The sequence below is a fragment of the Mucor velutinosus genome (genome assembly GCF_035048745.1).
Source record: "Mucor velutinosus strain NIH1002 chromosome Unknown tig00001569, whole genome shotgun sequence".
NCBI classification, from domain to species: Eukaryota; Fungi; Mucoromycota; class Mucoromycetes; order Mucorales; family Mucoraceae; genus Mucor; species Mucor velutinosus.
In genome coordinates this window covers 1685116-1712950 of record NW_027041921.1, presented here as the reverse complement: position 1 = coordinate 1712950, position 27835 = coordinate 1685116, and the positions used below count along the sequence as shown (strand labels likewise).

General features: G+C 41.1%; 7 protein-coding genes across 7 annotated transcripts; 6 read left to right on the top strand and 1 right to left on the bottom strand.

Moving 5' to 3' along the window:
- Positions 1-2888: 2888 nt before the first annotated feature.
- Positions 2889-4173, top strand: ATC70_012754 (uncharacterized protein; the record flags this gene model as incomplete). Its single annotated transcript, XM_064831925.1, has 7 exons — positions 2889-2952; positions 3023-3138; positions 3199-3318; positions 3374-3587; positions 3715-3928; positions 3984-4041; positions 4099-4173. 7 exons carry the CDS (start codon positions 2889-2891, stop codon positions 4171-4173), a joined length of 861 nt encoding a protein of 286 aa, XP_064678205.1.
- A 298-nt stretch (positions 4174-4471) lies between these two features.
- On the top strand, positions 4472-5839 carry GTR1_2 (GTP-binding protein gtr1; the record flags this gene model as incomplete). Its single annotated transcript, XM_064831924.1, has 6 exons — positions 4472-4774; positions 4830-4993; positions 5056-5190; positions 5246-5614; positions 5674-5701; positions 5768-5839. 6 exons carry the CDS (start codon positions 4472-4474, stop codon positions 5837-5839), a joined length of 1071 nt encoding a protein of 356 aa, XP_064678204.1.
- Positions 5840-5908: 69 nt separating this feature from the next.
- On the bottom strand, positions 5909-7676 carry ISA1_2 (Iron-sulfur assembly protein 1; the record flags this gene model as incomplete). The annotated part of the gene is made up of 4 exons (XM_064831923.1): positions 5909-7051; positions 7112-7333; positions 7388-7574; positions 7627-7676. 4 exons carry the CDS (start codon positions 7674-7676, stop codon positions 5909-5911), a joined length of 1602 nt encoding a protein of 533 aa, XP_064678203.1.
- Positions 7677-11370: 3694 nt separating this feature from the next.
- ATC70_012751 (uncharacterized protein) lies at positions 11371-12058 on the top strand (the record flags this gene model as incomplete). Its single annotated transcript, XM_064831922.1, has 2 exons — positions 11371-11569; positions 11625-12058. The coding sequence occupies 2 exons, from the start codon at positions 11371-11373 to the stop codon at positions 12056-12058; spliced, it is 633 nt and encodes a 210-aa protein (XP_064678202.1).
- Positions 12059-13667: 1609 nt separating this feature from the next.
- ATC70_012750 (uncharacterized protein) lies at positions 13668-15182 on the top strand (the record flags this gene model as incomplete). Its single annotated transcript, XM_064831921.1, has 6 exons — positions 13668-13698; positions 13762-13797; positions 13852-13951; positions 14017-14209; positions 14271-14738; positions 14793-15182. 6 exons carry the CDS (start codon positions 13668-13670, stop codon positions 15180-15182), a joined length of 1218 nt encoding a protein of 405 aa, XP_064678201.1.
- A 3130-nt stretch (positions 15183-18312) lies between these two features.
- Positions 18313-19152, top strand: ATC70_012749 (uncharacterized protein; the record flags this gene model as incomplete). The annotated part of the gene is made up of 1 exon (XM_064831920.1): positions 18313-19152. The coding sequence occupies one exon, from the start codon at positions 18313-18315 to the stop codon at positions 19150-19152; it is 840 nt and encodes a 279-aa protein (XP_064678200.1).
- Positions 19153-19544: 392 nt separating this feature from the next.
- ATC70_012748 (uncharacterized protein) lies at positions 19545-27527 on the top strand (the record flags this gene model as incomplete). Its single annotated transcript, XM_064831919.1, has 3 exons — positions 19545-26798; positions 26857-26941; positions 26995-27527. 3 exons carry the CDS (start codon positions 19545-19547, stop codon positions 27525-27527), a joined length of 7872 nt encoding a protein of 2623 aa, XP_064678199.1.
- Positions 27528-27835: the final 308 nt, after the last annotated feature.

The window sequence follows — 27835 nt, the reverse complement described above, 5'->3', positions numbered from 1 at the left end:
CTAAAGAAAAAACCGATTTGGATTCGTATACTTGTTGAATGATGTCTACACGTACTCTATTCTATCGAATAAAATTGCCGTCGCTTAACATTATTGACATGGTCACTTACTTTATCAAATTCAACTACATCCCACTAAGAATTGACGGAGAAATACAGCTCAACGAGCTATTATGCATTTGCCGTTATCTCTCTGGAAGTTAGAATCTTTTAGTTAGATTACGTTTATGCTACTACTATATTTCTCAGATCCCAGTAGATTCAATTACTCTCAAAGGGATTGCATGCATGGACAGTGTCCATTTCTCGGTTTAATTTTGTGATTGGTTATGTAAACTGGTTTGTATCCCATTATCGGAAGAAATTGGCGAATTGGTCATCCAGAATCACAGAAATTAATACCATTGTTGAACACAACTTTATTATTACATTTTTGGGTCTTTTTCTTTTTGAATTTTTTAATACCTCAAGGTATAAATATAGCCTCCTTTGTGGAAATCAAAGAACAGCTAATATTGAAGTGGACAGAGTTTGACTCGAGTGTTGCCCAACAAAGCATTCGTACAGCAGTAGGCATATTTCGGGACGAAATACGTATTCATGTTCAAAAAACATGTGAAAGACTCATCAATGCTTGAAATTTTCATATCAACTCACTTGTCAATACGCCTGGTTTCATGCACATTTCACTGCATTGCATTATGTCTAAAGATGTATATATTATTCCCATTCACGTATGCTTGTAATTGACAAAAATCATCACGCTTTCAAGTAAAACGAGGGATAAGCTATATTAAGGTACGTACTATGAGCTTCCAGTGCGTGCATTCTACCCGTATACGCTTCTTTTAAGAAACCCTCAAAGCAAGATTGCTGAAATTACTTCATATGGGATATCTCTACACGCCCCTGAATGCCAACTCGATTAACAATCGCAAAGGCAGCCGTATTTCACATGAATATATCGGTAATCAAGAAGGGAGTTACATTGAGCTTGAGTATTATACTTCAAAAAAAGCAGATACAAATATGACTTGAAAACATTGAGAGATGATGTCAAATTCGCATCGAAGAACCAGCTACTATCGACAAAACAGCTTCATTGAAGGCTCAATATTCATACACCGCATACAAAAATAGAAATTATTTGACATTTTAACTCCGTTCAGGGGTACACAATCTGATCTACCATTTTAAACACAGCTTTAAAAGCTGGATTTTTTTTTGCAAGCCTCTTGCAAGCTTCAGCCCGTAAATCAACACCTTGGAGATGGAAAAGCACTTTTGCTAAAAGCGGTAATTTGAAGACAGTGCAAAAAATTGCATATCCGCTCTTGCGAAAGCTGCCAAGAAAGGAACTGACATATGATGAACAAGCAGATACTTCATCTTTATACTGTATCATTATGAGATATAATATCTGTCATTGCACACACCAAAGCAGCATAAATAAAGATAAAGAATCATGATTACTACACAAATAAAAACTCCATTAGCATTATATGCTATCAACATTGCAAACGTTTTATGTTCAGAGCAGAAAAATCTAAGCCATAAATTTCAAGACGGCTTTGCTTTTTCATACTTGGGTGGCTTACGAAGAACAAACATATAAAGTTAAATTTTGAACTGTGAAAAATTATTCAACGCGTTGTGTTCTTCTTTCAAGGTTTGTATCCATTAGATAGATTCGATTTTGCTTTTTACTATTACATAAAAGTATTCTTTTACCACATGTTGGGGTCTTTTTATCTTTTTCGTAATGTTGGTGTTTACATTTTGTTGTTCCAAACACGCAAGTTCATTCGCATTATACACTTCACTGCTCATCCATAGCTTTGAGGTGTGCCGCTTATGTAGCGCTTGCAAGATTAATGGCCTTCACGGGCTATGACGATCGTTTGAGGACTAGTGTTTCTTTCCGTAATGCTAGACTATAGGTTGATTGTCAAAATACTTTTATATATATAAAAACTCCAATGAAAAATATACGTGGTTTTTGGGCTGCTCATCAATCACTATGCTTTAGACCACATGTTGTCGTGTTGCTCTTGTATACAAAAAACTTGTCAAATCAGCTGATTGAAAAGTTTTTGGCCATGGCTCACAAATACTATGAAAATTGGCAGAAGCTCTTTGGGCTAAATTATTTCATGCGGGAAAAATGGCTTTGTGCATTCTGTTAATGACATACTTTAGCAAGGGCCAATTGCACAGTCAGCACATGAATATGGTTCTGCTAATCATTACTAGAAAAATACCAAAGATGAGTGCTTTATTTGTTGTAATGATAGTTTCTCATGGATCACTCGGAATATTTGTCCGTGCACTCTTTGTATTGAAATTGTATCGACAATCCATCTCGATTTCAGTAACAAAGATAGGGAGTATTAATGTTACACGATTTTATTGAGTCATGGGCTTGCGAATTTCTGGTTGCCATCAACAGCAATTGTGTAGATGGGATGATAAACATAGATGTAAACTTCCGCTCGGTCCTTGAAAGTTGTTTGATTGATGGGCATTCCCTTTACATCCATCTTGTATACCAAGGCTAAAGGATTATGCTTATTGTAACTATGTTTGAAGTCTAAATGGTGCAATAAGGCACGCTGATTTCAATTCGTGGAAATCCTAGAAAGACAACTTCCATAAAGAAGCAATACGAGCGCATCAAGAGTTTGGCTGAGTTGCTGCTGATGGGATTAGCTGTTATCGCGTGAATCTTTGTAGCAAATTTCGTGCTCATAGCATCTAGTTATTGGATGAATTATACAAACCAACCATGTGGCGTCATCAAATATTGTGTTAATTAAATATCAAAAGGACACTTTGAAAACCCTAGTTCTTCTTTTCTTTTTCTTCATTGACTCTTTCTTATTTTGAAAAATGGCTGACATTACCACTCGCCAAGTTGGTGCCCTCAACTCTCTCGAATACAAGCTCTATTTTGGTAAGCATTGGGAGTTAGATCTGGCCAGATGTGCAACACAAACTCATCATATCTGTGTTGCATCCAACAGAGAAGAACGGTGTCCCCGTTTCCCCTTTCCATGACATTCCTCTCTTCGCCAATGCCGAGAAGACCGTCTTCAACATGGTTGTTGAAATTCCTCGTTGGACCAACGCTAAGCTCGAGGTAAACACATGTGATTTAAGGCTGAAAAAAAAACGCGTCGATACTCATCTTGACAACTAGATCTGTAAGGAAATTGCCATGAACCCCATTGTTCAAGATACCAAGAAGGGTAAGCTCAGATTCGTCCGTAACTGTTTCCCCCACAAGGGCTACATCTGGAACTATGGTGCTTTCCCTCAAGTAAGTTTAGTTTTTGCTTTGTTTACAACACCAATCTAAATGTAATCTAAATTAGACTTGGGAAGATCCTAACCATTCTCACCCTGAGACCAAGGCTCGCGGTGATAACGATCCTATTGATGTCATTGAAATTGGTGAGCAAGTTGCCACTCCCGGTCAAATCAAGCAAGTCAAGATCCTCGGTGTCATGGCTCTTTTGGATGAGGGTGAGACCGATTGGAAGGTCCTCGCCATTGATGTCAACGATCCTTTGGCCCCCAAGTTGAACGGTAAGTCATTTTTCCATGATAAAGGGATTGTTGTGCACAGGAGAAGGGGATACATAGACGCAAGAAAGCTGCATATTGGGAGATGCGACGGAACTTTTTTTTAATTGATCGACTGCTCTCTTTACAGATATCGAAGATGTTGAGAAGCACCTTCCTGGTCTTGTTCGTGCTACCAATGAATGGTTCCGTATCTACAAAATCCCCGATGGTAAGCCTGAGAACGTTTTCGCTTTCAGTGGTGAAGCCAAGAACAAGAAGTATGCCACCGATGTCGTTCTTGACACTCATGAAGCCTGGAAGTCTCTCATCTCTGGTTCTGCCGATAAGAAGGATATTGAAGTGTAAGTGTGTGTAGTTTGTCTGTGCCTGTATTCGAGTTAATCATATGTGATTCAGTGTCAACACTGCTGTTGAAGACTCTCCCTATAAGGTTGACTCTGTTGATGTCCCTGCAGTAAGTTGAACATGTTGTATTGACTATGATAGTGTAGCTTATCGAATTGTTATATAGGCCTCTCCTCAACCTGCTGCCCCTATTGATGGCTCCGTTGACAAGTGGTTCTTCATCTCTGGTCACAACTTGTAAATTTGACACCAAAAATCACCCAATCTTCAGTTTAAGTTATATTTTAATTTCGAAATAAAGCATTCATTTTCATTACTTTTATGTTCGTAAAAGGTAAATCGGCAGCACGTCTTATGCTATTTGATATATTTGATCTTTCTTGTTTTTTACTCCTTTTTGTAATTGATTTATATATAAAAAAAAAAAAACTCCACTCCTCCAGTCCCTCTCTCTTCACCTCTTTTTCCTTTATAAATCTACATTGATTGATCTCTTTTTCGTAATTTTGGTACCTGAATCGACAACATCGGATATAAAAATGGGAGTATGTTTGTCAGCAGAAGAGAGAGCAGAACGCGAAAAGAGCCAACGCATTGACCGTGAATTAGAAGAAGACAGCAAACGTCTGACAAGAGAATGCAAGATCCTGCTACTGGGGAGTGGAGAATCAGGCAAATCCACCATTGTCAAGCAAATGAAGATTATTCATCAGAACGGATACTCACAAGAAGAATTGAAAACTTGGAGATTGACTGTATACAAAAACATCATTGAATCCATACAGGCTATCATATCAGCAGCAGAAAGGTTTGAATACGAATTTGAGACGCTGGATGATCCGGTAATGAGTGTATATTGCATGCTTCCTATCATTGCCTGTGCTTACCTTCTACTAGAACGCATTGGATAGACTCATGAATTACAGCGTCAGTAACGATGAGTCAAAAGGATTTGATCCTGAGATAGCTTTCATTATCATTCAGTTATGGAACGACCCTGTGGTTACAAAAATGATCGACCAGGAATCAGGCAAGTTTTACTTGATGGATTCGGCACCGTAGTAAGTTGCTTTGATTGTTATTGTTGTACACATGGGCTAACATTCATAAACGTCATTTTTAGTTTCTTGGATGATGTGAGACGAATAGCACTTGAGGAAGACTATATACCTACTGTTCAGGACGTGCTGTTTGCTCGATCTAAAACAACAGGAATAACAGAAACAAGGTTTAATGCTGGAAATCAACTTACCATACAGCAAGTATTGTATGCTATTACTATCACTTCTCCCTATTTATTGATTTACATGTAGCATGTTTGATGTGGGCGGACAAAGATCGGAAAGAAAAAAATGGATCCATTGCTTTGAATCAGTAACAAGCATCATATTCTGCGTCGCTTTAAGCGAATACGACCAAGTGTTATTAGAAGAGGGCCGTCAGAACCGAATGATTGAAAGCTTGGTAGTGTTTGAATCGGTGATCAACAGTCGCTGGTTTGTACGCACCTCCATTGTATTGTTTTTAAACAAGATAGATCTATTTAAAGCCAAATTACCTCGAGTCCCCTTTGACCAGTTTTTCCCTGATTATACAGGTGGAGACGATCCTGGAAAAGCAGCTAAATACATACTATGGCGCTTCAATCAAATGAACAGAGCAAAGTTGAATATATACCCTCAGTAAGTACATGATGTTTGCATAACTCGAAAACGCGTATATTCATTCATATAACAACTAGCCTAACGCAAGCAACGGACACATCCAATGTAAGCCTTCATTGTCTTTTTGATAATTAATCCAAATTGACAATCATGCCATCCCCTCATTTTTAGATTCGTCTGGTGTTTGCTGCCATCAAGGAGACCATCTTGCAAAATGCACTAAAAGACTCTGGTATTTTATAATTTATTCTTCCTTGTGTATCAAAAAATAAAGTAATTTAAATGGTATATACAGTGAGCGGGTGTGTAAACTCAAGTAGCTTTTTCTAAATTTGCTGTAAAATCCAATTTCACCAGTGCCATCAAGATGTTTTGCAGCACATGGATCATTACAAGCACAAATCCAATAATCATTTCTGGGTATCTTTCGAATTCTCGCACTGCTTGGTGCGTAATGGAGTGATTAAAGGCCTTTTTGAAGGTTTGTCGAGTGATGTAGGCACTTGTCAACTCGCTGGTCCAAATAATAATCGCTGCAATCACTGTGAGTTGGTGATTATACGGGTTTCCATCTTTATCGTCCATATGAAAGTAGGGATACGCTGCTCGATTCGGCCCAAAATGAAGGATATTCACCCAGCATAGAAATCCAATCATGGTTGTGTTCTCTGCCAGATTTCTCAAGTAGAATGATCTGCCCAGCTTTTCCTTGTATTCATCGTACGTCAACGTAACTCCAATGAACCGAACCAGTGCTTTGTGGACTTGAGGTGTCATTGCAATCGGATAGTAGATGCAGACCCATAAGAACGATCCAAGCTGTACAATGGCAAATTGATCCACAGAACGCAGTCTAGCAAACAGGTTTCGGTAAAATATAAAGTAAATCATGAAAAAGTAAAGCTTGAAGATGCTTGCCAAAGGATGAGATCTTATTTTGCGATACAAAATATAGTCTGTCATGGCATCCATAATGTAGATAGCTGCTACCCAACTGTACACATAGATAAAAGCATCCAGCGATGTATGAGGCATTGTTGATAAAAACAAGTAGGCGTACATCTCTCCTCCTACCAGCGCTAGTAATGCAATGGTCAACGCTGTACAAAACCATAAGAATCGTCTATACGATGCGGGCGCTCTCAGTCGTGGTAAATCAGTTGGGATCCATCCCATGATTGCACTCTTTCGTCTTGTTGAAAAATCGCCATCTCCTGGTGTGGATGTAGACAGCAATACACCCACTCTTCCTCGATGTCGACGGTCCATCCTCTTTCTATGGATAATCACAAGAGCGCCTATCACAGGCATTGACATGGTGAAAAAGGTTAGACTGACCCAAAACACAGATTCATCGTTCATGATAGGCACAAAGTAAAATACGATGCCTATGGTCTGGCTGATCATCCAGAATAAGGCAAATGTCATTTTAGCGCCTAAAAGTCTCGGATACCACTAATTTCAAAAACGGTTAATACGTCTTGTGTCAAGCGATGTAATAGCATGATAACGTACATTTAAAGCATAAATGCTAAACAGCTTTGTCATGAGGAATAGTGCAACAGCATTGTATATTCCATAGTACCAAAAGAGAAAGAACCAAAAGTTGATTCGACTGGGCGGTGATGTTAACGCTGCAGTGGATACAGCAGGAGCAGTGTTGATGTAGTCAAAGTATTCGCACAGTATGGTGTCACAGTCGTCAAAAGGAATAGGCACGGAGCACCATATCAACACCTATTTGGATGTCATTCAAACAGCAATTTGGCCATACAGCAATGATATACATACCACTACGACAGGTAGTATATTTAATATAAAAGCACGCTTATAAAAGGATTCAGTCCATTTACTCACTCTTGCGGCTGAGGGTATAATAATCTTGTTCAATAAAGGAGTTCTTTCATCCGTGTTGCTGTTGCTGTTATTGTTTTGAGAAAAAGCTGCTACAGAGCTTGACCTCCATAAATCATCTGAACTGTACTGTATACATATTAATTGACTGTTGAAAATGCGCTTGACACATGTACATTACACTCCAAAGATCTTCACTATTTCCTTGTTGAAATTGTAAAAGCATAAATATCAGGAAATACAAGAAAAAAAGAAAGAAGAGAGTAGTGTGCAAAAGAAAAAAAAAAAAAAAACAGGGAACGATTTATCGTTTTGTATATGTATCACTAAATACTATATTCTGCCTAAAGCAAAAAAAAAAAAACGGATTCTCCCTTATATTAATTGATAGATTTGCTCTTTCTAGTAAAGCCCTCCTTTTTATGATTCGGGTACCTGAATTACCGACAAAGAGCGTTTTTGATGATGCTAGTAGTTGGAAAGAACATACTGTATTTCAATTCATCACTACCATGATATCTGTATAGCTTATTGTTTGCTTCCGCTTGTGCTACATGCATATTTATTGCATATGATATCAGTCTATGACATGATTCAATGCTAAACGGCCGTATATAACATATATCATTTATGCCCGAAAAACTGTGAGTTTGAATGTAAATTTAAGGCAGGCAATTTTATTCCACTCATAATTATAGCATAATAAATGTTCAACAATCAAGTCCCTTCTAATATTTTAGCTATTATTAATTTTGCAATATTAGCCAAAGGTCCGCGGCAGCGTGAACCACCTGAACATAGGTTGGTTTCCATCTAAGCGAAGCGTCGATCAGGAAACCACCCAAAGAGTCAAAAGGCTCATCGTAGTGTAATAAATTTATGGTCTCCACTAGACACTTTCAAAGCCTCAAAAAGGAAAGAAGTTGATCTAACAAGTATTTTGATAGACTAGCATTATTCAGTATAGAATGCAAAGAAAATAGCATGGATATCAATAGTGCTATTTAATTTGCCACCTACTTTCCATACACTTCAAAAGCATCTATTACTGTATTGCCTTCATGGTATAGGGGCATTGAATTTGCCAGCTGGCCCCCCCCACCAGCCAAAATTAATTCTATCCCAGTTTCATTTTTTGTTCTAGATTGGCCAAATCTTGATGATCTTCGACTCGATTGAGCTATTTTGCCAGATTCGACTATATAAAACATCGTAATCCTCAAATGCTTTTTTAAGCTTTTTTGGAGTGCTTTTCAAGGTGCATCCAATGGTGCCAAGTAACGTAGATGTATTGAATAAACTTATCAAGCAATTTATGAAAATATGAAAAGAGGTTTCTGGCCAAAAAGTCGAAATTTTACATATTAAGGTCCCACAAAGATAATTTCAGAGGTTACTTTGGATCGATAGAAACATTTTGATCCAATATCATAACATAATAAATGTTCAGTACTTTTGCACTTTACAACCCTAATATGGAACCTGAGTTTCAAGGCATCTACCAGACCTGGCTCATATGAGAATAATGATTTTACAATCAATCAACAAAAACCACTGTAATTTCTACCCTCTTTCCTCTGCTCAATGCTGTCAATGTTTTATTTGAGCGACGTCTCAGAGCCTCAGATATTTCATTACTTACTGCAGACATTTTATGCAACCCATGCATCGTCAATGTCCAGACTAACGTTATTAAATATAGAAGGCAATAAAATATCATTATGAACGATATGGAAGGCAATAAAATAGCATCATAAATGATAGCGCTATGACCTGCCACCTACTTTCTATACGCTTCATGGGCATTTACTACTGTATTGCCATATGAAAAGGGCATGAGTTTTCCAGCTGGCCCCACCAGCCAGAATTAATTCAAACCCAGAATCATAGTCTGTTCCAGATTGGACAAATTTTGATGATTCTGGACTCGATCGAGCTATTTTTGCAGATTCGACTAAGTGAAGTATGATAATCACCTATGCTTCCTTAAGCTTTTCTGGAGTACTTTTCAAGGCGCTTCCAATGGTACCAAGTTATATAGATGTTTTGAATTCACTTATTGAATGATTTGTAAACATATGAAAAGAGGTTTCTGGCCAAAATGTCGAAATTTTACATATCAAAGTCCCACAAAGATGATTTCAGTGGTTGCTTTGGATTGATAGAAACGTTTTGATTCAAGATATACCATATTAAAAGTCTTCATTATCAAGGTGAAAAATGCGATCGTTTGATTTTCGATGAAAACCATGAGGGGTACCTCATGCTTTTTGGTCGATTTTTGACCATGTTTTTTTTGGTCCCCAAAAAGTCGAGCAAAAGTGTCAGAAAGTAACTGCCAGATGAAAGCAACCATTTGGGGCTATTCTGACGATCTAAAACGGCCTTGAACGCAAGAAAATGCAGCTCAAATGCACTCATATTTTGCTGTATTAGGGACACTAAGGACTAAAAAGTGGGAATATCAGTATGCTGCTTGCCCGTATATGAAGTATCTACGTGTATATGGGTGTAGAACATCACATAAGAATCAGATCCACAGATAATATGAAGGGTTACTATGTGTAAGTAGAGGGTCAAAATGAAAGTAGCAGTATTTTGATAAAATACGCAAGAGCAATCAGTAGCACGAGCTGCCGCTGCGCAGGTTGGTTCTCTACCTTCGCTATGCTTCGGTGAGAACCATCCGAAGCATAAACACTCATATGATTAGTGATTATATATCAATCAACAATCAGGGTTCCTCTTCTAACATTTTAGCTATATTAATTTTGGGATATTAGCCAAAGGCCCGCGGCAGCGCGAGCCGTTTGAACGTAGGTTGGTTTCCACCGAAGCGAAGCGTAGGTCAGGAAACCACCCGAAGTGCTGAAAGGCTCGTTTACCATAGTAAAATTCTTCGTTATCAAGGTCAAAAACGCAATCATTTAATTTTCGATGAAAACCATGAGGTACCCCTCATGCTTTTTGGCCGATTTTTGGCCATGTTTTTTTTGGTCCTCAAGAAGTTGAGCAAAGATGTCAGGAAGTAACTCCTAGATGAGAGCAATTGTTCGCTGCTATTCTGACAATCAAAAACGGCTTTGAACGCAAGAAAGTATGGCTTGAATGCACCCAGATTTTGCTGTATTAGGCACACTCTTGACTAAAAAGGGATAGTATCTGTATGATACTTGCCCGTATATCAAGTCGCTGCGTGTATATGAGTGTAGAGCATCACATCACATAAGAATCAGATTCACAGATAATATAAAGGGGTTTCATGTGTAAATAGAGGGTCAACATGAAGGTAGCAGTATTTTGGTAAGATACGCAAAAGCAATCGGTAGCGCGAGCTGCCGCTGCGCATATTGGTTTTCACCGAGGCGAAGCGAAGGTAGAGAGCCATTCCAAGCATACACACTTGTATTTATAATATTTATTCTAAATTTCAACACTTAGTAGGAGGTGCTTTAAAATACAAAGCTGTTTGCAGCTGTGTTGAAGCATCAAGTGTAATTTTTTAATTTATGCAGACAACACCTCTCATCTTGGTTTTGAAACACAAACTTCATGTATACTCTAGCTTCTCAATAATTCATTTGCAAGGGTTTTCTGAGGCATCTCTTATAAGCATTCTAAAGTGAGATGCTGCTCTTGAGGAGACGATAAACACACTCACGCTCCACCGCACGGTAAAATTGATAACCATGCACCGTCCTAATACGGCATGATGATGCTCTTCATCTCGATTTTTTTAGAGATAGATGATCTCCGCCAATTACAAATCCAATAATCAATGTCTTTTTGCTCACACAATGGTTGATTTGGTCTTCATGGACTACTTTTTTTTGACTCAGTGGAGGTAAATCCACATTATTTAAACGAAATTTGATTTTGAGATTGGATGTTATAAAGGTTGTCCTGACTATTCTTCAACGATGTCATACATATCGTCCTTAAATCTGCTCAACGCAGATTCACCTGCTCCGATCAACGAAGAAGTATTTCAGGAAGAATTAGCTTTATGGGCAAATGCTCAGTTCAGTTTTGATACCACTCCAGGCTCTGCCTTAGTTGGTGAAGACGACAAGAAGGATGAAAATCTGTTCCAAACATTTACCAAATTGACCCAACTTAGTAAGCACAAAGATTAAGCACTAGAGCTTTATAGCGTCTAACCTCTCACCTCTAGTTCAGCCCAATGTCATGCCACAGCCATCAATTGGATACTACAACCACAACATGTCTCCTGTACCTGCATCTAATCTGCCTCGTATTGCACCTGCTCCTGGACCTCCAAGCGGCATCCAGTTATTGGAATCCAACAGCAAGAAGCGTCCTTATGAAGACGAGTCTGATTTAAGTGTAGATGATGACAAGAGACGCAGAAACACAGCTGCTTCTGCTAGATTCCGTATGAAGAAGAAGCTCCGTGAGCAAGCATTGGAAAAGACAACCAAGGAAATGGCCGAGAATGTTGAGAAACTCGAATCCAAAGTCAAAGAACTCGAAATGGAAGCAAAGTGGCTCCGTGCCCTTGTTATTGAGAAAGACCCTAATCTTTTATCCAAGCAAGAACAAGCTGACGATGAAGCAGAGGATGCCACTCAAGAACAAGACAACTAAGCAATCTCATCCCTAACCCAGAGTCCAGTCTGGAATATAGCACTTGTTTTCTAATTGTACATAAAAAAATATAGCCCTTGATTTGAACAGAAAATCACTCATTTTCATTAAATTTCATGCTTTTATTTTTTTGTTTTAATCTGCTTGATTCATGTTGCTTGAATTGTCTTGCTCGATCCACATTTATCAAAGGAATTCCGCTATCTTGTTCCCAATTTGCGTAATGATGCAGAGTTATCATTGGTTATTTCATACGAGATTGGCCTGATTGTACCAATGGTTTTCATCTACATTTTTCATTGTCATCCAGGGCGGATTCGATATGCAATTCTCGGTTTTCATATCCCACTGTTTCATATTACGCACAGTCGCTCAATCGCTTCAGAAGAAGATCTCTAGATTTTCATCTTGCGCAGCAAGATTTGCCTAATTTATGCAGTATTTCCAAAGGACTGGTTGAGATTCAGTAGACCAATTTGTTGCCGATGTTCACTAGGACTCATCCCAGGCGCCATTAAAAGGTGGCAAGCTCTTACCTCCCATCTACGCGTTAAAATGCCCATGCTAGATTGTATGTACCCTATCTCAAGCACCATGTATCTGAGCCTTACTACAGCTGAACAAACCAGTTTCTGCTTCTTTTTTACTGAGAAAAATTTGCTGATGTAGATGTGCTCAAAACTTATCATTCATCAATGTCTGCGCGTCAATACTGGTGGGCGTTCCAGACAGAGAAAAATCGAGTACAAGAACAATAAATAATGTATACAAAAGACTTGAATGTGTCAAACTAGAGTAAGATATATATGTATATATTGTTATATGGCAAGTACCTATGAATTCCGTTGCTAAGAGATAGCATTTCCAAAGAAAGTAAACTATGACAGCGCGCCATGAGTCAATTTCATGGACAAGCAATGAAATATGAGTATACTAAACCTCAAAGATGCATTGTATCTAGTGAAAGAGACAGTGACCGTCTTGACTACTTTGCAGCTGCTGTGCACGATGGCAATCGACTTCCTGAACTACTATTCAGAAGAAGGAAGAGAATTTCTACGCTTGGATAAGGTTATTTGTATGTTATATATGCTACACGTGTTTCGTCTAATTGCCTCAATAAAGAATAGGGTACAGTACTACGCAGATTCGGGTAGTTTTAGAGGTTAAAGTTAGCTGATAGTATTCTCAGATACAGTAGAGGACCTGAATAGCAGTGATAACCTTATAGGCGCGAGGTACTCAAAACTAACGCCATGCTGCAGTTTAAATCTCGGTTATCATAGAGCAATGCATCGATACGTTCGCCAGACTGACGAACACTGACCACAATATAAACTTCAAACGTACATAGCTGTGTAACCCAGAAGCAATTGACAGAAATCGTTCCGTTTTGCCACAACAATCCTGGAAGAAAAGGGGATAAAGAAACATCACTCATGACTTTACTATATTCTATCAATAAGCAGATGTATGACCAATACTTGTATAAATTGAACGTGGCTCATTACTCATTATTAAGTCTCCTACTTCCTCAATTATAAATATAAGAGCAAACACAGAAGACTTGATCTTGCATACACAACCTCTTTTCTCTATTTGAATACTAATGCCAGCTGGAAAGTTATCAGTTTCACCATGTAAGTTTGCCACCTCAATCTGTCTATCTTTCCCAGAGTTAATCAATTTACATTACCCACCAGTGACAATTCATGGACTCGCCCAAAACGGGTTCCCTAGTAAGTCAGTATCATGGGATTATGATAGCATGTATTGATGCTTGCTGTGAGCAGCATCACAAACGTTTGTAGGCTGTTATGTTTCTCCGTCTGAAAAGCAGAGAACCAACTCTGCAAGTGGTCCCGAACCACATTACCAAGATACATTGACTTGGTAAGGGAACAGTATAGAGAAACATGCCTAACAACATGACTGATCTATTTGAATGCCTTCTTTAGTCAAGTAAATGAACAAGATCAGACCTTGCACCTTGATGTAATAAACGAGGATCCCGCTCGTCCTGGGCCTATTGGTTCAGCTCAGGTTCCATTGTATACAGTCTTTGAATCGAGAAAGTTTGAAGATTGGGTTCCTCTTACAACAACTGCAGGCGGTCCTCTTGGTCACATCTATATGAGACTTTCATTCGAGGTACGTAGTCAATGTCAGACTCGTGCGTTATATAAGCTAATCTATGCGAAACAATTTACAGCCATCATCCACTCAGGAACAGCAAACTGCAAGTCCTTACGGGTTACCTCCTCCACCTCCCATTCCAACCAACTTGCCACCTTCATACAACGAGGAACATGGCCAAGCTGAAGAACGTAAAATCGAAGTTCCCCATACCCCAAGCCATGAACAGCCCGTAAGACAAGATTCTACATCTTCGCTTGGCCCTGAATCGCCTATGCCTGCTCAGTACGGTATGGGTCAAGCACCTTATTTCCCTCCTCAACAGCCCATTCGCTATAATTCTCAACCATCCATGCCTGGAGGAGATTCTCACTTGCCACCACCCGTGTATACACCACCTGTGGCTGGCGTACCCCCACCTGTTGCCACTCCCGAGCCTGTAGCTACACCATCTCCTGTTGTGGTTGATACACTTAAACCTGTCACTGTTGATACACCTACTCCTGTTATGCCACCTAAGAAGAAGGGCGTGCCTAATTGGATGGTAAGCTGAAAATTGCTTTGGAAAGACCAATGTTTAACATGAGCATTGAATTAGAAATATGGTGGTGCTGCGCTTGCTGGTGCTGCAGCAGTTGGCCTTGGTAGCTGGGTAAAGAGCTCTTTTGATTCGGATGAGGATGAAGAAGAAGAGCGCAAGAAGGCTGCTTATGAGCAACATCAGAGAGCAATGGAAGAAGAACCTTATAGATCAGAGAGCTTCCGTGACGGACCTCCACCAGAGCAATATCACAGAGCATATGTGCCAGAGCAAGAGTCCTTTGTAGATGCTGAAGAGCGTGAAGAGGAGGAGGAAGCACAAGAAGAAGCAGAGGAAGCAGAGGAAGCAGAGAGAGAAGAGGAAGAGGAGGAAGAGGAGGCTGAAGAAGAGGAGGCTGAAGAAGAAGAGAGTGACAGACCAGTTATCAATGACTCCAAATGGCGTTAAAGGTGTATCATACTCACACAATGTAAATTCTATATAAATGTTAAAAAATAAAGACGAAAGCATGATATTAGTATATACGAGTGTTTATGCTTCGTATGGCTCTCTACCTTCGCTTCGCCTCGGTGAAAACCAATATGCGCAGCGGCAGCTCGCGCTACCGATTGCTTTTGCGTATCTTCCCAAAATACTGCTACTTTCATGTTGACCCTCTATTTACACATGAAACCCCTTTATATTATCTGTGAATTTGATTCTTATGTGATGCTCTACATCCATATACACGCAGCTACTTGATATATGGGCAAGTATCATACAGATACTATCCCTTTTTAGTCAAGAGTGTGCCTAATACAGCAAAATCTGGGTGCATTCAAGCCATACTTTCTTGCGTTCAAAGCCGTTTTTGATTGTCAGAATAGCAGCGAACAATTGCTCTCATCTAGGAGTTACTTCCTGACATCTTTGCTCAACTTCTTGAGGACCAAAAAAAACATGGCCAAAAATCGGCCAAAAAGCATGAGGGGTACCTCATGGTTTTCATCGAAAATTAAATGATTGCGTTTTTGACCTTGATAACGAATAATTTCACTATGGTAAATATTGGATCAAAATGTTTCTATCGATCCAAAGCAACCTCTAAAATCATTTTTGTGGGACCTTAATATGTAAAATTTCGACTTTTTGGCCAGAAACCTCTTTTCATATTTTCATAAATTGCTTGATAAGTTTATTCAAAACATCTACGTTACTTGGCACCATTGGATGCGCCTTGAAAAGCACTCCAAGAAAGCTTAAAAAAGCATTTGAGGATTACGATGTTTTATATAGTCGAATCTGGCAAAATAGCTCAATCGAGTCGAAGATCATCAAGATTTGGCCAATCTAGAACAAAAAATGAAACTGGGATAGAATTAATTTTGGCTGGTGGGGGGGGGGGCCAGCTGGCAAATTCAATGCCCCTATACCATGAAGGCAATACAGTAATAGATGCTTTTGAAGTGTATGGAAAGTAGGTGGCAAATTAAATAGCACTATTGATATCCATACTATTTTCCTTGCATTCTATGCTTAATAGAGCCAGTCTATCAAAATACTTGTTAGATCAACTTCTTTCCTTTTTGAGGCTTTGAAAGTGTTTACGGACTAAACATTTATTATGTTATAATGATATGAGCCAGGCCTGACAAAATGCCTAGAATCTCAATTTCCATATTAGTAGAGTTGTAAAAGTGTCTAGAAACTAAACGTGTGTTATAATATGATATTATGCGATGAGTACGTGCAGGCGTAGAGAGCATCGTATTGAACGATAAACTAGACCTTACACTCATCGTATTCTGCGTCTCGCATAAGAGTTCATATTTGCAGGGGGCAATTTATAGAAAGAAGCGAGCAACCAAAAAATCAAAGCGTTTTTAAGCCAAGCTATAATGCTCTTAGATTCACAATTCCCTTCTTACGAGCTTCCAACAACATCAATTGCCTATATTATAAGCATGGCATCACATTTACCAGCCGCCAAAACTGGGTTAATCTCCGACTATTTTTTCTTGCTAAAAATGGCGATAAATTGCTTATTTTGCGACTTGATCAAATTACTTTTCCAGATTCGACTATATAAAATGTAATAACAATCCAATCCTTCCCTAAGCTGTCCCTGGTGGTAGGGCGAAGTGGTAGAACTCCCGTATGCCAACGGGAGGATCCCGGTTCAAATCCTGGTGAACGCAAGTTGTTTGATTTTTTGAAGTAGTACTGATGTCCTCGTTTGGTGTTTTTTACTCTATCCATTATCTATATTTTGACGATTTCCGCAAGACTGTATTGGCTCTAGGTGTCGCACCTTATTAGTAGTAGATTTCTTTCCCAACTTAATTCAAAAATATCTTATTCCCCTTCTTTGCAGACATTGGGTCCACCAACAGTCTTTTCTTTCCCTCAATATGACATTTTAAGGACTTTAAATAAAACCTGGAGCTCGACTCCCCTACAAAAAAAAAAAAAAAAAAAAAAATCCTTCCCTAAGCTTTCTTAAGGTATTTTTTTAAGACGCTTCCAATGATATCAACCATAATAAATGTTTTGAACAAACTTACTGAGCAATTTTCGAAAACATGAAATGCGGTTTTTGGCCAAAATACCGAGATTTCACATTTGAAAGCTCCACAAAAGACGTTTCAGGGGTTGCGTTGAATCGAGGGTAACATTTTGAATTAATGTATGCCTTAGTAAAAGTCTTCGTTATCAAGGTCAAAAACGCGATCATTTAATTTTCGATGAAAACCATGAGGGGTACCTCATGCTTTTTGGCCGATTTTTGGCCATGTTTTTTTAGTCCTCAAAGAGTTGAGCAAAGATGTCAGGAAGTAACTCCTAGATGAGAGCAATTGTTTGGTGCTATTCTGGCAGTCTAAAGCGGCTTTTAACGCGAGAAATTACGTATCAAATGTATGCAATTCTGGCTGTATTTTGCATAGTTTGGAGTGGTAGGAGATGATGCAAATATGCTATCTTCCCGTACATGATTCATTTTCATTGATACAAGCGTGGGGTATCGCAGAAGAGTCGGATCGGCGGTTACAGTTAAGCTTTAGAGGATCTTTAGTGGTAGTTGGAAGCTAAAGGTACTTTTTCTTTCTTTTGAAGGGCGACCAAGAGCAGGCGGCTGGCAGGTTCGTTAAGAGATAAGCAGACAGGACAATTGTGAGACTTGGAGACCACAGACATCATGCAATGCAATGAGATATGCAGCCCGTGATGAACCGGTAGATTACATTGGGTTGAATCTAGGCAAGCGTTAAGGACCAAAAGAACTTCCAATGAGTAGCAGAGACATTTTTCAAGGCCAAGGGTTGTCCAAGCGACGAAATAACTGACAACCGAAACCAACAGCATTATAAAGAGGATTTTTGATTTCAACGCACATCAGAGCACTGCAAAAACCACAACGAAAAATGGTCCGCTTATAGTATGATAATTTTTTTGAAGTTCACTCTTCCTTTTTTTCTTCTCTTGACCACTTTTCATGCCACAGAACAAGGTGTGTCAAAAGCAGTTGATTTCATCTATATAGGCAGAGTACTCAGCTGTACCAAGCACACACACGCAACACGCGATTATCATCAAGACCATGGCAAGGGATAAAAGAATCATTGACGAGGAACCACCTATTGCAACGATCGAAGGCTGGGAAGACGGACAGCCCTTCAAGCGAGGCATTCACAAACTGGATCGATGGGCATTGCAATCTGCCGACACATTGACGATTCATATTGGACCTCACGACATTGTACTGGTTCAGGACCCCCATTCCAATTATCTGGGCGGCTACATTTGGTTGACATCGATTGTGTTTTGCTCATATCTAGAACGCCTCAGTTCCAAACGAGATCGCCATGGCTGGATCAGTTTGGATCGTCGTAAGCGTTGGGTTGAATTGGGTTCAGGTGTTGGTCTCATTGGCATCATGTTGCACAAATTGGGTATTGAGGATGTGGTGATTACCGATATTGAGGAATTATTGGAAACCATGGAGAAGAATGTGGAGGCGAATCAATTGCATGTCAAATCCATCAACGGCCGCAGAAAGAATGATTACGACAATGACGTTATTGTGGTAGACCCCTTGCTCTGGAACAATGTAGAGGAGATGGACAGCATCAAGGCGGGAGGCGACATTGATTACATTGTTGCTTGTGATTGCATCTACTCGGAAGCCAGTGCCATGGATCTGGTGGATACCATGGACTATTTGTCTGACGAAAAGACGACGATTATTTGTATTAGTGAAGTTAGAAATCAGGCAGCACAAGATAAATTCATGTTGGAGGCAGAGGCGCGATTTCAAGTCGAATTATTACCTGCCATCCAATGGCAAAAAAAGGTGAATCATCAAGTGGACTTTGATGAGACACTAAATCTCTATAGGTTGCGCAAAGCAAAGCGTCGTTCAAAGTCAGCGAAGAAATAAAACTTGTTTATTTCGCTTTGTATACTCTTTATTTTTTTTCCTACGCAACTTTATCTTTCCTTTCCTTTCACATCTCTCTTGCTTTTTCTACCTTTTTTTTCTCCCCTCTCTCTTTCTCTCTTACCGCTTGCGCATACAACTCTCACACAACATCTCGAACTCTGTTGCATTCGTTTTTAATCTACATTTAAAGGGTAAATCACATTTGAAGCTTATTCTTACTACGGAACTTTAAAATAAACATTCATAAAATTTGACTTTCTAGAAGTGCACAGTTTGGTTGTAATATAAGATTACTTTAGAAGAAGCGAACAAAGAAATATCATTTTATTTAATTGACATATATGGAACAGCAGTAAAAAATCCATCTATATACGCACACACACAATAGTATGAAGTGGCTTCCATTACCAAAAATAGCGCATGGCATTGCGATTTATCCATTCTCTCCTTCCAGCATTGCTACAAATGCAGGCACTATCACTACAACATCCAACTCAACAAGGCCATCGTCGGGTCTTTTATCGATACATCAACAAGACGACAGTTCCGTTCATACTGCTTCTACTTCCAGCGTCGATCTGTCAGCATCTACTCAAACTGAAGATTACAGCCATTTAATACCATTGGAAGTGGGAGATGAACTCTTCATCATTGAACAACAAGGCCAGTGGTATCGAGGCTATGTATCATGCCCTTCAGAACAAGGTGTAAAGCCCAACAAGGCTCCAATTGGATGTTTTCCCAGATCGCATGTCCAGATCAAGGAATACCTCGATATTGATCCAGATGAAGCAGATACCATTGTATACCGGAAAAGACGAGACACATCCACCACCTCATCCAGACCATTATCAGAACTGAACGCCCTGCCTCGCTCTTTCTCAGAATCCTACATTCACAACACAGTCGACCTACCCTCCTCCACCATTCGGCCTGGTAGTTTTGGCGATTTGAATTTTGATTTTGAGACACCTGATGTCAAGAAATCAGTGGCTCATATACCCCCACCTCCATTACCCTTAGCACGCTATGATCAGTCTACGGTAACAGGCAGCTCTGAACCTCTGGTGGATGAGATTGCTGCTTGCGTCAGTGAATGGAACAGTTTATTATATACCTTTATCAGTCAACGTCAGTACAATACCTTCAACACAGTGCGAGATCACATCAATTATCTGTTTCAAGCACGTCGACAGTTGTTGGATCAGGCTTTGTCGAGGGAGGAGTTGGCAAAGCTCCGTAAAGAGATCATCAATCGTATGGTTGTCAGTAACATCCAGTTGAATCAAGACATGATTATTCGACATCCTGACAAGGGCTACTTACTGGATTCTACCAACGCATCGCTCAGCACCATCTACCGCATGCATTTCAAGTATGCGACACATGCCTCCAGTGCCGTCACCAGCACACCAACCAAAAAATTGGTAGACAACGCCATGCTGGATCGCTCTGCCAGCACCAGCACGGTCAACACCATGTCCTCCAATGCTGCGAATACATCTGCGCATGGTCAGCCAGTGTCTCCTGTTACCATGGCAACTGCAACAACTGCTGCTGCTGCTGCTCAGCAGCCAAAAGGAGCCAGATTTTATCACTTGTTTTTCGAGCTCAAGGCGTGTGTTGCTCACATCTGTCAACCTGGCGAATTTACTGAGCTGTATTTCTCCTTGTACAGTGCTGTAGACGGCAAATTTTTGACCGAGCAGTTTGTCGTTGTGCTCAATTACAATGGCATGCCCAAAGACGAATCGCAAATTGGCAAGTTGCAGACGTTATTTGTGGATCTTTCATTGCACGACATTACAGAGGATCTTTACATGGTGTGTCATGTGGTGCGTTTGGGAGGCATGAAGCTTGGAGACGGTAAGGATCACTTTGGCAATATCGGCACCCACACATCGCAGTTCTTTCACTCCAACAAACATCTCCATCAGCCGTTCCAGAAACCATCCGCTACCGCCATTGCCAACACCATGTGCAGAAGACCATTTGGCTGTGCGGTCTTGAAGCTCAGCTCATTGGCTTCGTTGCACAACAGTGATGAGAAAGCAAGTATTGAACATGATATGCCCGTCTATGCTGCAATCTCGGAGGCAAACTATACAACGTTGCACGAGGACATTATAGCCAACAATACCAAGGAATTTCAAAAGAACCCACGTGCAGAGTCGTTGAGAGTCTCGTTGCGTACGTTTTTTGGGTTCCTGGATGAGGTGCTCAAGACCAACGCTGCACTGCTGCAAGACATTCCACATACACTGCGACTGGGTTTTGCGGACGTAGCCTTTCCTGATGATAGCCGAAACGATCTGTATATCAAGCTGGAGTCTGGCGACCTGACTCAGTTTGGTCGATCTCGTAATATTCAAGTGACCATGTGTGTGCGTGACAATAGAACGGGTCAAGTCATTGAGAATGCTATTTCAGTGGGTGCTGGTGCGCGTCCAGTGAGCTATTGGGAGAGCATGGTCATTTATCATGAGCAGCGTCCGAAATGGGGAGAACTGATTAAGATCAATATTGAGGATGTGCATCAATGGGAGCGCTCGCATGTCTTTTTGACGGTCAAACATCGTAGCAGCAATTTCACAGGTTCAGGGTCCAGCACACCTATGCTGAAATTTGGCAGCAGTAACAGCAGTAATGGATATCAAGCTCAACAAGCAAGTGTAGATGCCCCTACACAGTCATCCACATCTGTTGTATCTGCAACATCGGGCGGTGGAGAAAAGATCATTGCCATGGGCTTCCTTCCTTTGTTCTTGCCTCCTCTGCACCGTGATTTTGTCGCAGATGGATCTCACACACTCAATCTGTACAAGTACGATCGACAGTCGTCTATGCCTCGCTATTACTTGGACAACATGCCTTGGTGTCTTCGATCCACTGCACCGTCTAACATGGTGCACCCGTCATCCATGGATGCGAAATCACCTCGTCCTTCTTACCGCACCAAAGGCCACGCGCACTCACCTTCCACACAAAGCTTCAAGAGTTTGAGCGGGTCTTTCAATTCATCAGCTACTGCGTTCAACACTACCAGTGCGTCCAACAGTCTCACTGATGTGTCTTCAGCAGCACCACAGCAGCAGCAACAGCAACAGCCCTCCCCCAACAGCAGCACTAAGCAGCTTGTATTGTTGCGCGATACCATCACGCTCAATACATTCTTGTGCTCCAACAAGTTTACTCAAAACAAAGTTCTCGTCAAGCTGCTGAATTGGCGTGCTTTGATGGAAGGCTCTTTGGAGGATGGCACAGTTGAGCTCCTGTCTGTGCTGGATCAGTTTACCTTTGTGGGTGAAGTGGAAGTGGTGAAATTCTTGGGTGACATTTTTGACGCCTTGCTGGATATTTTGGCCTATGAGGACGACGATATCAGCGAACTGGTGACCAGAGAAATCCATGACCAAGTGCTTGCTGCTATTGTCTGGCTACTGGGCATCGTGCAAGACCGTCGATTCAGCAACTTTCGACCTGTACTGGATGTCTATATCCAGAATAGATTTTCAATCCAAGACTATGAGCGTGTAAGTCACCAGTTATTCACCAACAACAATGGCAACAACAAGCGAGAAACGCGTAATTACAGCTACCGTCTTGCACCTGAAACCACATTTGAGCACTTGATGAAGAGCTTGTCTCGTTTATGCAAAGATCCCAGCGACGCATCCAAAGCCAAGCTACTGAGAAGCAGCATGAAGGTGTGGGACTATCTCTTTCGCTTCATTGTCAGGTCTCGCTTGAATCAGCAGCAAAAGGAGCATGAGGAGGAACGTGCTGTCAACGATGAGACGTTCAAGAAGGAACTGGACAAGTTATTGCAGGAGATCACTAGCATCATGGACCCTGAACACCCCAGTTCCATGATTGGCACACAGACACTGGCCCTACAACACTTTGCTGATATCTTGGTGGAACTGCACAGAATACTCTCTCCCCAGCAAGTGCTTGACGTGGCTGTGCAATTTGTCGATGCGTGTACTCATGTCACGGGCAGATTGGTAGGCTTCAAACTCGCCATGATCCTCGGCATTGTCAAGGGTCCCACTTTTGAGTATCCATCATGTAGACTGGAGATGGCCAAGCATATAATTCGCTGGATCAGACTGTGGTTGAACTCGTACATGGCTACTGCCAAGGATGTCATCTTTGCTAGGCAAGTAGAGCAGCAGCAGCAACACCCAGATAGCAACAACCCTCAGCAGACTCGACTCCCGAGATCACAGTGGATAGAGAACTTGCGACTGTCAACCACCATCTTGAGTGAATTACTAGACAGAGTGAGGAAGTCCTTTGGCTTGACATCTTCTGGATTGACATCGTCGTGTATATCATCACCCTCCATCAGCAACTACTCGCGACCTACTTCTTTTGCAGCGACGAATGATGACGATGCCTTTGCTCAAGAGTGTTCCGTGACGGATATGAGTCAAGTCACCGAGTATGCGCTTCAATTGGTACCTCAGCTACTGAATGCGTACAAGGACATTCAGAGGTTGACTGTGCAAGCCATGCATGTGTCTAGCGTGTCTCCAGGTACGCCTATCATTGACTCTCATCTAACCCATGGAGGAGGAGGAGGAGGATCTGCATCAAATCCTGGTTCAAGACCTCATTCGCGTCAGTCGTTTAGTATCTTGAGGGAGAGGGCGAGTTCCATTGGTGCCAATACGAGCAAGAACCCTCTGCTAGCGCCTGACATTGTTCAAGAGATGCAGGGCAATCTTCATCAAAAGTCTGCTTCGATTGCGAATGGTGGCGTTGCAACAATACCCAGTGGTCCAAATGATGCCATTACCAACATAAACATCCACAACAGCAGCGACAACAACAGCAACAAGTCTAAGTTTACGGTGGTATTGCAAGCATTGTCGACATCACCGGCTACGCCATTTCCTAGCACGTATCCTTTCCAGCCTGCCATCAAGACATCCTCCACATCTGGCGGTAAACAAGGGTTGACCAGTGATCAAGCAGCCATGATCAGTACGGGTCTGTTGGATATGACAGTGGTCATCTTGGAGCTGTTCTACATGACACCCAGGCAGCAGTGGATTACCTTTATCAAAAAGATGCAAGCTCAGGACGGTATTGAGGACACGGCTGAATTCTTGCGCAAGATTGTGTACACATGTATGGGCATCCTGTTTGGTGATAACGTCTTGACATTGGAAGAATCCAGCTTGACCGTGGATGGCATGTCCCGCAGTGAAGAGGATGAAATGCGAGACAGACGAAGAATACCAAAAAAATGGCTCAACTTTGATGCCATTGCGCATCAAATTATTTTATGCAATATTTTGGAACCCATCAAGTCCATCTTTGAGCTTCCTGCCTTCATTCCCACTGAAAAAGCGTACATGCCTATGGAAGAGGATGACGACATGTTGCCTACCATGGATGAAGAAGGCACGCTACCTGACACACCACACGAGCAGCAGAGCAACCAGAAACCATCGAGTAGTAATGTGGCTGAACAGAGATCTACCTTGTTGTTGTGGAGAATCTTTTATGTTGGCTTTTTGCGTGTGGTAGGCAGCCCAAGACTGGAGTTGTCTGAATCCATGCCTCAGGTACAACGTGCTGTCTGGAAGATCACTGGTAACATGCGTGGTGAAGTGGGTGCCAAGGTCTTTTTGTCCTTGTGGAAGTTGGCTGGAAAGAGTGCAAGCTGTACAGCGGCTGGTTTTGGTACACTGAATGACTATGATGTTACAGCCAACAAACCGCCTTTGACTGATTACTTTGGTTCTGAATTCTCGCACCAATCACCCGTGTCGTCGACATCAGAATTTAATCATTTCAACGATGATTCTCTTCGTCAAAGCATGGCATCGATTGAAGAAGTAGACGATGACGAGCACGAATTCAACACCAATGGCCCATCCAATCGCACCAGTAGCACCAACAACTACTCGGTACGTAACAGTGTGCGTATTGGCCCCACCGATGAGGTACCACTGTCATCCATTCATGAGGAGCATTATACCGATATCGTAGCCAAGTCTGAAGTCTCCTTCTTGCAAGCTGATTTGGCTTACTTTATCCTCAGTCCCCTGTGTGCTGTCAGTCTGACGCTACATGATCGCGTCCGAGTGAATGCTTTGTCCATCATTGCTGACATCATTGCCATTGAACTCTACTCCTATGGTGAATTGCTCCATGTGCAGCATGTGGTTATCAGTACGCTGGATCGTTTGGTCATGTCTGGAAACAAGGGAAATGAAGTTATCAATGCACGAATCACTGTGGAGCTGATCGCAGCGCTAGAGCAACGACTGCTTGCTGATAATCGACAGGATTGCTTGATTGTGGGTACAAGAGCTGTTGAATCACTGTGCAAATTCCATGGATTGTTACTGCAAATCAGAAGTCTGCCTTCAGATGACGATGAGTTTATGGATGAACGCATTACGGCCACATTGAAACTGATGAAGTTTATCCAAGTGATTGAAAGAGAGGAAATCTACATCAAGTATGTGCATCAACTGGTACAATTGCATTTAGATAGTCGCAACTTTATTGAAGCTGCTCTGACGTTGCGCTTCCATGCCGACCTACTGCAATGGGATCCTAGTGACAAATTAAGCGACATCGCCGATCTGGCACTGCCAGTACAAAGCTCATTTTCCCGCAAAGAAGGACTCTACATGAAGATGATTACATATCTGGATCAAGGCAACGCCTGGGAGATTTGTGTGCAGCTTTGCAAGGAATTGGCTTATGAATATGAGAATACGCTGTATGATTATGTCAAGTTGAGTGAGATTCTCCAGCGTCAAGCTACGTTTGCCGAAAACATTGTCAAAAAGGAACGCTGCTTTACTGAATACTTTCGTGTTGGTTTCTATGGCCGTGGCTTTCCTGCTAGCAATCGCAACAGACAGTACATTTATCGTGGCCTGGAGTGGGAAAAGATGTCTTCGTTTGTGGAGAGAATGCAAAATCGACATCCCAATGCTCAGTTGCTGCCCAGCAAAATATCCAATTCCATGTCCATTACAGACGACCAGCTAAAAGAACTCGACAGTGCACTGGATGGCCAGTATTTGCAGATTACACCTGTGACACCTATCCCAGATACGGATGATATCCCCTGTCTCTCCAACCCAAATGCACCAGACAGCATCAAGAAATACTATGCCTTCAACAACGTATCTAAGTTCTCTTTCTCTAAACCTGTGACAAGAGAAGCCACTGACAAATCCAGTGGTGGTGGCGAAAATGACAAGCAACCTGAATCTGATTTCTTGAATCTATGGACTGAAAAGTTTGATTTTGAATGTGAGGATAAATTCCCAACCATCGTCAGAAGATCCAAGATTGTCAGCTCGCAAACAAGCGTGATATCGCCTATCGAAAATGCTGTTACTGCCATGGAAAACAAAAACAAAGAACTTGAATCGTTAGAGAAGAAATATGCTGCCTATCTTCCCAAGAGTGGTCGTCGCATGTCGAGTCTGGCACCACCCGTCAATATCAACCCATTCTCCATGTCACTCAACGGTGCTGTAGATGCTCCAGTCAATGGTGGTGTGCCTCTATACAAGAAGGCCTTTTTGAGTAAAGAATATTGGGACAAGAACCCAGACATGCGACAATGGATATACAGGCTTCAAAATGCCATTCAGGATCAGGTAATTTGTGTGTGTATGTCCGTGCGATTGGATTAGTCACTGACGAATTTGCTGATAGGTCTTGATTATCAAGAAATGTCTGGAAACCCATAATAAGCTCGTGAGCAATGAAATGCGACCTTTCCATGCGACATTGACTGAATGTAAGTTGAATAATGAAAATGAAATGCTAATATATATTAACCTTCTCTACTAGTCTTTAACAAGAACTTTGCTGAGGAAATCAAATCACTCAAAGCAAAGAGCATCAAGGAAGAAATCAAAGAAGCCCCCTCACTCAGCATTTCGACCAACAATTCACTCAATCGTCGCCGTTCAACACTCTCCAGTAGCACTACAACAGAAAACAACAGCGTTTACAGTCATCCTCCAGTCGATGATGCCAAGCTCATATCACCTAGTCTTTCTCGTCAAAACACAAATACACAAACCCCTGGTGTTGGTGGCGTTCCTGTACTGCCTACGCTACCTGTTATGTCGCCCATCAGTCGAGCCTTCTCAATCCGTACACCAGTGACAGAAAACTCGCCTGGACTATCTGTTTCTGGTCTGACAAATAGCAACAACACCGCTTTTGAAAATGCTACCATGTCTCGTGCTGAAAGTCTATCTCGTACATTGAAGATGTCATTGCGTAAAAAGTCTCGCAAGAAGTCGCAAAATACAGGCAGTGGAAGCAATTCAGCACATCATGTTTCTTCCAATAATGGCAGCAGTATGCTTGATTAACACACATTTTGATTCATTTATCTTATCTATACAATATATACTAATTGTTACTATATCATGTAAAACCATCGTTCCTTTTTTTAATAAACACATATGCAAATTGTAATTTACAGGGATTTTATTAGCAACGAACTTTTACTTTACGCGTATGCTGTTTTTACATGACAATTATTTTATATCGGCTTAACTCTTTGTGAAATTCGTTATACGCTTCCTCTACAGTTTCCTTTCTTTGATTTATTAAAGGTTTTGTGATAAACCTGATTATGGCAACGATCAGCATCGCCATATTCAACACAAATGCGTGA